Source organism: Ascaphus truei, chromosome 5 (assembly GCF_040206685.1).
Source record: "Ascaphus truei isolate aAscTru1 chromosome 5, aAscTru1.hap1, whole genome shotgun sequence".
Classification (NCBI taxonomy): domain Eukaryota; kingdom Metazoa; phylum Chordata; class Amphibia; order Anura; family Ascaphidae; genus Ascaphus; species Ascaphus truei.
Window position 1 is genome coordinate 110,669,570 of NC_134487.1, and position 12,591 is coordinate 110,682,160.

At 44.5% G+C, this 12,591-nt stretch overlaps 1 protein-coding gene across 2 annotated transcripts in view; it reads right to left on the reverse strand.

Annotated features, from left to right (window-relative positions):
* The window catches only part of LOC142495251 (protein O-mannosyl-transferase TMTC3-like), a 138,019-nt gene that overhangs the window by 63,310 nt on the left and 62,118 nt on the right, over positions 1 to 12,591 (reverse strand). For both annotated transcript variants that reach the window (XM_075600470.1, XM_075600469.1), the window contains exon 10: positions 10,038 to 10,158. In XM_075600470.1, the coding sequence (XP_075456585.1) occupies positions 10,038 to 10,158 (121 nt within the window). The remainder of the gene's footprint in view (positions 1 to 10,037; positions 10,159 to 12,591) is intronic.

Below are 12,591 nucleotides of genomic sequence, written 5' to 3' on the forward strand. Positions count from 1 at the left end.
CTCTACAGTCATACCTTGTCTTGTCTGTAGGAGTGGCCTTTTTGTGGAATCGTGGTTTCTGGAGACCCTGGTCGTCTGCGTATGTGCTCGTCCCTGCTGGGTGTGTGTGGATAGAAAAACAGGGTTCATTTTTATGTGTGACTTTTCTTTTGTATAAAGTACCTGGTGCTGATGAGAGCTGGTTCTGCAAGATCGTCCCCTGTGTTCTCTGGGCACGTGGATGGCTGGGGGGGCATGGGGGGATGGGGGAGGAGAGGAAAGAGAGGGGGGTGAGAAAAGAGTGGAAAAAGAAAAGAAAGTGGGCTGTCCAAGAGCCCAGTTTTAGAGACCCTCATCTCTCTAAGGATGAAGGTAGTAGGCCTATTGCCTCTGGGAGACTTCCCTGAGCGCCGCTCTCTGAGTGCCATCAGGGAGGCCGGAGAGCCCTCCTTCAAAAGGCATTGAACCTAAACATATTAAATCACATAAAACTTGTTCAACCATATAACTTCCGGGTCTAACGTTGTGGGACCCTTAACTAATTGCTTTCATAACCTTATGTTTATATGTCATGCGAACCTCGGTTTGGCATAGGGGTAGGGGTGTTCCCCAGCTAGGGAGGGGGGGGGCAGAAGTGGAGGGGGGGAGGGATATGACCAGGGGGGGAGGAAGGTAGGGGGGGATAAACTGGGCCGGGGGGGGAGCACGTGAGGGTAGGAGGGGAGGGGTGTAGGGGATGGGGAGGGGGGCGCTGGGGGAGGGGGAGGTCTATACAAGTATCACCCCCTTGGGTACCTTCTCTGGAGCCCTTTCTCTTGTTGGCCTCTATGGTAGAAAGCCTAAGACCTCTTTTGGGATCCCCCTTCCAGAGGCTTCTCGTTTCCTCCCCAGGTGAGCCCCCCAACTGTGCCCACCAACATTTGCTTGTATTGTCACTAGATGGCGCTTTCCGCTGTTTTCATCTAGATCCCTAGAGTTTACAGTTCCCATTACTTTGCTTGGGTCAGCTGCAACATTAAGGGTACAGGGCGAACCCCGGGAGGAACCGAGCTGTTGTGGGTGAACACCTTGGCGTAGAGGTGGTTCCAGGTAAGTATTTACAATATTTAACTAACACTGGATACATACGAGGGAGTTGTTTCGTATAGCTTCAGTCCCCATATGTCTATCTTTGGGCTTGCCGTCAGCCTCTGTCTATTTTGGCCGGGTCTGACTCCGCAGAGACCGCCGGACCAGCTCCCGATCCATCACGGCGGGGGGGGGGGGAGGCGGGCAGGGAGCGAGGGGAGAGGAAAGGGGGGAGGGGAGAGAAATGTGGTTCCCCTCTCCCCCAGACAATCATCCCCCCCTCCCGCACAACCAAAGTCCCCCCTGCCCCACCAAACATCATCACCCCTCTTCTACATCGGGTCTTCTGTCCGCCGCTCCCTGCTCTCGTCCTGAGACTCTTTCTCGCATTCCCGGCAGAGGCCAAGAGCGCCGACACTCCGAAGGAGAGCGACTTCATCTCGCAGCAGGTAAGTGGAGATCCACCGGGGGGGGGGGTAGACAGGGGAGCTGTTTCTCTCTTTTATCCAGGGGGAGGGAGATCTGGGGGTAATGGAGGGCGCAGTCCCACCGCCTCCGTCGGGTCGGGACAAGTTCTGAGTCTCGATTCTTATTCTTCCCCCACCTGGTTTCGCTGGGTGGCGATTCTCTGGGAAGTTCGCGGTACCTTTCAGTTGGTTTTGGTTCTGAGCGCCGTCAGCTTCTTCATGGGCAGATCCTCCGCTCGCCTGCGGGATGCCCAGGCCCCTCATAAATCTCGGGATTTCTTCCGGGTAGGATAGAGTGTGGTATTTCCCTCCTGATTGCACAACGATTTTGAATGGGAACCCCCAGCGATATTTTAAGTTGTTTTCTCTCAGTTTCTGCAGGAGGGGTTTTAACTCTCTTCTCCTGTCTACAGTTTTCGTCGAGAGATCACTATAGATTTCGATTCGTGTGTTGCGAAATTGTAAGGCTCCCTTGTCTCTACTGGCTGCTAATAATTTCTCCTTCGTAGAGTAGTAATGGAATTTAATCAAGACATCTCTGGTCCTCTTGGGGTCAGTAGATTTTGGCCCCGGGGCTCTGTGGGCCCTATCCATCGCCAGTTTATCAGGGGATAAGTCCGGGACTAGGTGGATAAATAAGTCTGTCAGGTAAGTGCGGAGCTGGTCCGTCTCCACGGACTCCGGGACATACCTTATTCTCAGGTTCTGCCTCCGGTCGCGATTTTCTTGATCTTCGGCACTTTCCTTTAATTCCCTTATTTCCCAGTGTAACCGGTTTATTTCGTCCTCTGCGGAGGATTGGGCCTGCTCTAAGGCTTCCATCTTATGGTTCAGAGTGTCCGTCTTAGCAGCCAGGAGGTTCATATCACTCCTTATGGTGTTGACCGCTTTAGTCAGGTCATCCTGGATTTCTTTCCTCATTCTCGTGAAGAGGTTCTCCAGGTATTCTTTATTAATGTCGATGTTTGCTATTTCTGGCTGCTGTGTTCCGCCTGGGCCTTCCCGCGTGCGAGTCAGGCCGCCATCTTGCGAGTCCTCGCAGCTCCCTGCGGGTCGCTGGTTTGGGGTAAAGTAGCTCGCGACTGTTTGCTGGGCTGCTTTTTTGCCCTTGCCGCTCATGCTCTGTATGTTCCCCTGCCTGCTTATGGTGTTTTCGGGTGTGTAGGCATGCGATTTGGGGTTAGTTGGCTCGTTTATTCGGTGGAGGGCTCCGGAGTTCTCCTCTCAAGCCTCCATTCGCGGTGACGTCACCGGCAGTCTCCGGCAGTCTCCGGCAATCCCCACTTTATTATTTTTATTCCCTTTTATTTAAGGGGAGGGGGGGAGGTGTGAGAGTGTTGCGGAACTTCTGGGGTGTTTCTGGAGCTGCTGAGTAGTTATTTATTTGGCTCAACGCTGTGTTGCTGGGGAGGTAGGGGGTTGTGGCACACTGAGGCTCAGGCAGCAGTTGGAAGTTGATGGTTGGGACAAGCAGCTGTATATCCCTTTAAGGGGAGATGGTGCCTCAGTGGAGTGTTCCTTTAAGATGGCCGCTTCCTCCCCTGCCGCCACGTTGTGGAACTCGCAGTTCCTGCAGCCAGGGGGTACTTTTCCCGTGCCGGGATCGCCTGATGGGGGTATGTATATTTATTTAATTTATTCTGGGGGAGGGGGGCAAGCGGGGACCGGGACCGCAGCGGGGAGATGTTGATGCTGCTCCGGCTTCCCCTCGGGTCACGGGAGGCTGCTACGGGCGCTCTTCAAAGGCAGCGCGCGCAGGGGGGGATCCCCAAGCCCCGTAGTTAGAGCGGACACCGCGGGACACTCGGAGCTTAGCCCCGTCGCCTCTCCTACCTCCCACACCGCTCCTTCAGGCGTTTCCTTTGACTTTTTCGCGCAAGTCAGGGGGGGACTTCTACCGGGGGTCGGGGCTCACAGGAGGCCTCCCAGAGCGCCGGCAACCCCTCTCCAAATCGCCGGAAAAGGTACTTCTTGTGCCCAGCTGGTCTCAGGGGTTCAAGACTGTAGGTTTTGGGGGGGATTTGTTTATTTAATTGCTATTTTTATGGGTTATACGTTGGAGGGGCCCTGGAGCCAGTCTCTCAGGCAGCCATTCCTCTTGACGTCACAGGAAGTCTCTCTACAATTTCATTTTAATAACGTACAGTAAAAGCCCTGTTCATTGGGGATTACTTAAGTATATTCCATCTTCAGTTAGCCAGTACAAAAGGTCCAATTCCAGGAACTAGGAATTTTTATTTTTCAGAAGAAATACAGCTATAGACATTTGTGGGTCAGATGTTTCTTTTTTAAATAAATCAGCTACGTGTACAAGCATTTCTATTTTGCACGTGCTCTTACATCTGTTAATAAATATTGAAACACTATACTGTACATAATTGCTTCAAAATTACAGGTATGATAATCTGGGTACAACCTATTTGGATTTAAAGAAAGGGGTGGGGGGGCGGCAGATGCAGAGGCCCCGCACTCTTCCCCAAGGCATTTAAATTAAATGCCAGGGGACCGCATGAGGCCTCTGCAACTTCACTTGCTGTGACTCAGTCAGCTTGGGCAATGCGGCGTCAAATGATGCTGCGGGGTCATGTGGCGTGATGTCACATCACCCTGCGGCATCATTTGATGCTTCAGACTCGGTAAGGGGGGCGCGAACAGTGGGGGAGAGCAGGCAGGGGGGAGCAAGGCAAAAACAGTTTGTGCACCCCTGCTCTACCCTAATACATCTGCCAAGAAAATTAAATTAGAAGTTTACATAGTATCTATTTAAAGGGCTGTTAAAGAAAAAAAAATGCATTATAATGCCTTGTTTTAATTGCAATCCATTTTGGCAGGAATATACTTTCCGTACTACTAAAAAAGTCTTGACTACCCAAGAGCTATCCATTGTTCTGTCTAATTAAATGACTAATACAAAAAGTGACATGCTTTTAAAAAGGAAGCTGTGATTAAGCTACCCTCTGGATCTATGAGGAGATTAGTTATTTTAAAATATTTTGTATGTTAAAATCACTGCCTTTACTGGTTTAGGAAGAAAGATCAAAATCTCCATTTTTAGGAGAGATAGGTCACAGAGAGGAGGAGGGGTGTTATTTTATATTGCAGACACCTTACAATTTACACTGTTACATTGCCCACCAAGTCCACCCTCTTTTGAAACTCTAGTTGGCAAAATCTGCCTCCCCTTTTCTAAGCCCATCTTGCTTGCTGGCATCTACCGCCCCCCTAAAGCCCCTCTACAATCCTTGACTGATATCACCCAATTTCTTGCCTCCATTTCCTCTCTGAATGAGAAGAGTGAGCTGCTAGTTCTAGGGGATTTCAACTTCAATTGGCTTGACCCTAAAAACCACAAAATCCAGATACAACTCAAGTCACTTAACCTATCGCAACTCATTTCCCAAGCCACACGAATAAACCTGAAGTCGCATAACCATGCCTTGCTAGACTGGATTCTCTCCTCAAACCCCAGCAGAATCCAATCCTCTGGCTTCCTTCCTGATATTTTCAGTGACCATGCAATAGTGTACTGTGTAAGGAAAATTAAACCGCCCCATTCAAGCCCTAAAGTTCTCCTCACTAGAACATTTAAAAACTTTAACCCACAACAGTTTCTGGATGACCTTACCAACTGCCCATGGCACAGAATCGATTTAATTCCCGACCCTGATTCTGCGCTCGACTATTTCCAATCCGAGTTCTTAAAACTCTGCGATACCCATGCTCCACTACGCAAAATAAGGGTACGGGGGGCCCACCTTCCATGGGTTACACCTGACCTTATAGCACTCTACCAGTTCAGGGATGCCTTGTGGAAAAGCTACAAAGTAACTGGCACTACCAAGGATCTCAATCACTACAGATGCCTGCGGAACGTGTGCACAAGGCAAACAAGGTATGCAAAAGCACAATATTACTCTGACAATCTCCACCAAAATACATCAAACCCAGCTAACTTCTGGAAGGTATTCAACAATATATTCCAGGCTCCTAACCACCAACAACCAAGTAATATCACTAAGGGGGATATTACTCTGACAAACCCCATTGACATTGCAAATGCATTCAATGATTACTTTGTGGGGTGTGCCACTAACTTATTAGCGAAACGCAGCACAAACCCCAAACCTGAATCTCATCCTGGGAGTACCCCTATAGTCCCACCCCCTCCCAACACTGCCCACAATTTTCAATTTAGCCCAGTATCTGAAGAGGAGATTACACAAGCGCTCCTCAAACTAAAACTAAGCAGCCAATGTGGACCCGACTTACTACAATCTAGGTTCCTACGACTTGGTGCCCCAGCCATTGCCAAACCAATTGCGTCCATAGTCAACTCTATCCTGTCTGCAGGTCATATCCCTAAGACCTGGAAAACTGCCAGAGTTGTCCCAATCTTCAAAAGTGGGGACAAAAACACTGTCTCAAACTACAGGCCAATCTCACTTCTCCCAATTCTATCCAAAGTTATGGGAAAATGTGTCCACTCCCAATTAAACGATTTCTACACCAAGACAAATTTCCCTAGCCAATTCCAGTCTGGGTTTCGTCCCAAACACTCCACCGTAACTACCCTGCTAAAAGTTTGCATGAAATCCAGTGTGGAATGGAACGGGGACAACTCACTGGTGCAGTATTCCTAGATTTTGCAAAGGCTTTGACACAGTTGATCATGTTATCCTGCTTAACAAACTCCAGAGCTCTGGAATAGGGAAACATGCTTTAAACTGGTTTCAGTCCTACCTATCAGGAAGATCCCAACATGTGTCCATCTCAGGCTCTAACTCCAACCCCCTGGATATCACCTGTGGTGTCCCGCAAGGCTCTGTTCTGGGGCCCCTACTCTTCTCAGTGTTCATTAATGATCTTCCCACAGCTTGTAAGGAAGCCTCAATACACATGTATGCAGATGACACAATCCTGTATGCACACAGCCATAGCCTCTCTGACCTTCAACACATACTTCAATCTGAGTTTTTGAGACTCGAAAACTGGATTCCCAAAACAAACTGTTTTTAAACACTGACAAGACTGTAACAATGGTATTTGGGACCAAGACTAAATTTGTAAAGCTTCCAGTGACTGAGCTCCTGATTAGAACCAACGCTAAAACCACCCTAACACCTGTCACTAGTTTTAAATACCTGGGCTTATGGTTTGACTCCCACTTAACATTCGGGATGCACATTGATACCCTGACAACCAAGACCTATGCCAAACTAGGGGTACTTTACAGGAACAAATCCTCCCTAAGTCTCCTGGTCAGAAAGCGTATTGCACAGCAGATGCTAATGCCAAGTATTGACTATGGAGACATAGTATATGGCTCGGCTCCTCAAACCCACCTTAGCAAACTTGACACCCTCTACAATTCAATTTGTCGTTTTGTTCTCCAATGCAACTACAACACACATCACTGCGAAATGCTCAAAGAACTAGATTGGTCATCACTAGAGTCTAGGCGCAAAGTTCACCTTTTCTGTCTCACCCTCAAATACTTTCTGGGCAAGCTACCCAGCTACCTGAACAAGCTCCTCACCCCTACCACATTCAGTACCTATCACCTGAGATCAGACTCCAAAAGACTATTCATGGTCCCAAGACTCAACAAAGTATCCGGACGTTCCTCCTTCTCCTTCCGTGCACCCCAAAACTGGAACAACCTACCAGAGACTCTCATATCCACCACGAGCTTAAGTTCTTTCAAATCTAAGGCTGTCTCACACTTTAATCTGGTCTGTAACTGTTTCATACGCTCATAATATATATTTTCTTTAACTGTGCATGCAATGTCTTGTATATAATGTATACCTGGTTCATTTATGTAACTGTATTTGTAACCATGTATTATTTTGTTTACTCTGTGCCCAGGACATACTTGAAAACGAGAGGTAACTCTCAATGTATTACTTCCTGGTAAAATATTTTATAAATAAAATAAATAAATAAATAAATAATAAATAGAAAAGGAAACAACATTTCACATAAAAATGTTTGTATTCATAATTAAGGTCAATCGACATTATAGAACACTTCCCTCACATGCATTACGCAGCTTTTCAGTACAGCCTGAATGCATGTCATTTCCCAGAATCCCTTGCCGCAGTGGAAGCACTAAATGCTAGGCGATAATGGTGAAAAGCAGGGTTGAAGACCTGTCTAAGACATGTGAATGTGCTCACAATTTACATGAGAGAGCGAGAGAGAGATTACATTGAGGAGTACAATATTAACTTACCTTAAGTTCGACATAAGACAACAACTTTGCTGTACAAGAAAGAAAATACCAGGTTTTTCTTTTTTAAATTCATAATTCAATTTTTTTTTTTTTAAATAAAGTTAAAGCATAAATCCAATTTTATTAATAAAAAAACCCAAACAATTCAAGTACTGTACATTAAATGTTTAGGGTGAAACCTGCCTTTACAATGCATGGGCTTGCATAAATCTGTACTGTATACAACTTTTCTGTGGTGAAAAAGTGAATATAAAGGCGCGAACAACTTAAATTAAAATAATAAAGGTGTAGAACTAATATAAATTACACACAGTGAATATAATAGTGATATAAAATATAAAAATGTAAGTCTGATGACCCAGCTTAAACCCTCTGGTAGGACCTGTTTCACGGGTTCAAAGATGTGTGATAATTCTCAAACAATCCAGGGGGAGCATGTAGGGGAAGAAAAGACAAGAGAAAACACAAATAAGTGTAGATGTACGGAAAAAAGTTAATAAGGCACGTGATGATTTCTTGGCTCGTATGTCTTGTCTACTCACAAGATATCAGTGGATAAAAGGCAGTTTGCAAGAAGGGCTGCTACCCATGTGGAATGTATGTAGTCAGGATCCCCCCTCAAAGGCTCAGTCAGCGATGAGATGAATTATGTAAAGGATGAGAGAAAGCTACATAGTGCGATCAGGCTGATAATAAATTCTTTATGTAAAAAAGGTATAACATGCGCACTCACAATGTGCAAGTTTAAAACAAGCATATATCACTTATTTAGTGAAATCGAAGGTTCATCGCACTGCTCACCACCTCCCCTGAGTTCTTCAAGCCTCCACCGCTCGTGATCCGAGACTGGAGCTTCTTCCCTTGCGCCCGTCGGAGCATGTGACGTCACGGCTGCAGGGCTGGTGAAATTCGGATCGCCTCCAAGATCAAAAAGGTCCATTCAACGCGTTTCGCCCAGTTGAAAAGAACTGTATCCGACTTCGTCAGGAATGACACAGCCAGATACAGTTCTTTTCAACTGGGCGAAACACGTTGAGTGGACCTTTTTGATCTTGGAGGCGATCCGTAGTTCACCAGCCCTGCAGCCGTGACGTCACATGCTCCGACGGGCGCAAGGAAAGAACCTCCAGTCTCGGATCACGAGCGGTGGAGGCTTGAACTCAGGGGAGGTGGTGAGCAGTGCGGTGAATCTTCGATTTCACTAATTAAGTGATACATGCTTGTTTTAAACTTGCACATTGTGAGTGCGCATTTTATACCTTTTTTTTACATAAAGAATTTATTATCAGCCTGATTGCACTATGTATTAACACACATTCCCAGCTAGCTCAAACTCCCACACCCACCACATGATGAATATATATTTATGTCAAACAGAGAGCTACTGAGCGTGGCAATTGTATACAACAAGAGAAAGGAGGTGCCCAATGCTACATCCCATTGACAAAACATATATGATGAAAAGTATAAAGTAAAATACTTCAATAATAATAATAATATTAAATACTTGGTTATTTAGTTAACCCTTTGGCCAAAGCGTCATAAGCCTGCATACCAACGCCAAGGTATAACCAAATTAATGAAGGTCCTACACTACACTACACTGTGAACCCTTCCTTTTACCTCTGTAAGAGGGGAAGAACCATTATAGGTCTTGTTCCTGCAGCAAATGAAATGACCTCCCAAGTTAAAAAGGTGAAGGAGGAGGAGTGAGCTGTGGGAGGAGGTGCCACGGCCTCCAATTGACTGCTACCAGTCAGACATTGATTACCACACATTCCCAGCTAGCTCAAACTCCCACACCCACCACATGATGAATATATATTTATGTCAACCAGAGAGCTACTGAGCGTGGCAATTGTATACAACCTGTCTCTTGATCGCACTATGTAGCTTTCTCTCATCCTTTACATAATTCATCTCATCGCTGACTGAGCCTTTGAGGGGGGATCCTGACTACATACATTCCACATGGGTAGCAGCCCTTCTTGCAAACTGCCTTTTATCCACTGATATCTTGTAAGTAGACAAGACATACGAGCCAAGAAATCATCACGTGCCTTATTAACTTTTTTCCGTACATCTACACTTATTTGTGTGTTCTCTTGTCTTTTCTTCCCCTACATGCTCCCCCTGGATTGTTTGAGAATTATACACCTTTTCTGTGAGCACCAAGAGGGCATTTTGAATGTCCGTTTTCTCCTTTTACACATGTCAAGTTACCCCGAGTGAAGCGATTTACATTAGGTCTTTTGTATTTCAAAATAGCTGAAGGAATAATACTTTACCTTCAAAGCAGACATAAACAAAGTATATTCAGACTCCCAGTCCCAGTTCCTGTTAAAAGTTTTCATGGCATGAGTGAAGAGCACCAGAGCCAAACATATCCAAGAGAGCTTTCTCAACCTGCTGTTAAGATTAAGAGGGAAACAGTCAGAATCATCAGTTGTATACTATTTCTCAATATACTGTATAATATAACTTTGTGCTGTAAATGGCCATTTTTAACCTAAGGGTAAGGCCGCGTTTATAGTGCTGGCGACGCGACCGATGGGGTCGCCACTGGCGAAAGTTGAACTTTAGTTTTAAGCGACATCGCTGGCGACAAGGCCAGTGATGTCACCAAGGAGGATGGCAGCGCTTTGTGATTGGTTTAGAGACAGTCACATGTGGCGACTCTTAAAAAAAAATGAAAAAAAAAAAATTAAAAAAAAAAAAATGAAAAAAAAAAACATTCACTGGCTTCCAAATTTTGTTGCGCCGTCGCGCTTACAGATTCAATGGATTTGTTTTTGGAGCGACGTCGCGTCGCCAGGCAGCCTAACTTGAAAAGATGTACACTTGCAATAGTTTAGTGCTTCTGTTCTAAATCTGTCAAAATCCTGATTGTGTGCTTAACACAACCAGGAAAGTGCTGCTAGGATCTTGCACTGCTTGGGAGGTGTGCTAAAACCTACTGTAGAAATCAAATGATGCTTTAAGACTCATAAATGGATTAAGAGCTGAATAATAATAATTTAATGCTACAGAACTGATTTGTATTATTATTATTTTTTTTAAAAACCCCATATAAGATTTCACATGTTTTGCGGCTTTAAAGATATTCAGGGTGCATAAAGTGGTTAAAAGCACAAATAATTTCAAAGGCAGTTATGCAATCAGAACTAAAATATTGGGCTTTGTTACTACACTGTCAACCCTAGCTGGCTTTGTTTCAGAATGAGCTTCCAGTTTTTAAAGCAAAATGTTCCAATCCAAGGGTCTAGAAATCGCTGTGCATCTTCAAAGTAATAACTAGATTAAAGAACCCTAAATGGAATACATTAAATAAACAAGAATGTTCATACAGAGATGTACATCCTCCTACAACACAAACTCCTTAAAATACAACAACATGTTCTTGCTGAAGGTAAAAGTAAAGAGCACGTTGAGTTAGCTCTACCCAGATCGTTTGCGAGGCAATTTTTTCTTAGTGCTGCCAGCAGACCTTTCTGTTGTTTTTGCAAAAGTAGAAGAGAAATAACAGACATAATGCAGCAAGTCTAAAAAGAGTTCTCAACCCTTTGCCAAATCACAAGACACTTCTAAATGCTAGATGGGAAACAGCTATAATGGCTTGTCACCATATCAGACACAAATACAAGAACTCCCGTTAAACACTTTTCCCAAGCAGGACACGAACTGTCCGACTTATCCGCATTAATTTTCAAAGGACATTTTAAAAATACACAGGAGAAAATAACATGAGAATTAAAATATATTCCACTTCTGGACTCTAAAAACAATTGCTTAAATCAAGCTACTGTACAGGATTCATAACACTTTATGGCAACATTTAATCCACTTCCTGCTCCACATTATGGAGTTGGAGTGAGCAAATCAAACCTGACACCCAACATATTTTGCTTCTGCTAATTTATGCTAAACCTCTATCCGCCCCACTTGAAGACAGCATTTTACTTCACCCCTAATCACCACCTTAGGATATACATTTCTTTTAACTGTTCTGCGAAAGCACACAAAGTTATGAAATTTCATAAAGCGCTATCCACTATAATTTCATTTATGAAGAACAAATATGCACAATTCTAGTGGAAATAGGTTTCACCCAAAACAAACCCTTTGTTTTGTACACCAACCTCTTATGTAGCACCGTATCAAAAGCCTTTGCATAATCCAATTCATACATACCCCTTCAAAGACTCTAACAAGGTTAGTTTGTACTCACCTATCCCTCATAAATCCATGTAAGTTATCCAAAATGTATTTCTAAATATTATTCTTTAATAAACCTTCAGAAAGTTTTCCCACAATGAAGGTCAGGCTTACAAGTCTGTTATTCCCTGGTTGTGATCTAGAAACATTCTCTAAATAAAGTCACATGTGCTTTATGTCGATCTTGTGGTACTGAGCATAAAAATATTATTTGAACTGAACAAAAAATAAAATGGTCTTACTAAGACTAACGTGAGCTCCTTGTGAATCCTTTGGGGCCGTCACGAGGGCCATGTGTTTTATCTAAATTTGTATCAAGCAGCATTCGCACTTCTTCCTGTGTTAGCCAAATGTTAATGTTAGGGTTGTGGCTTCCTTGTTTTGTCATTTTGAGCAATTGGATCCTGCTTGGTATATACAGAGGCAAGTAGTGTAATAGCTCTATAGCACACACGAGCCAAAAGCACTAAAATAGTCCTACTTTCTAAATCTTAGTGATGTGTATGTGTGTGTGTGTATGTATGTGTGTGTGCATGTGTGTGTGTGCATGTGTGTGTGCATGTGTGTGTGCATGTGTGTATGTGTGTGTATGTGTGTGTATGTGTGTGTGTGTGTGTGTATGTGTGT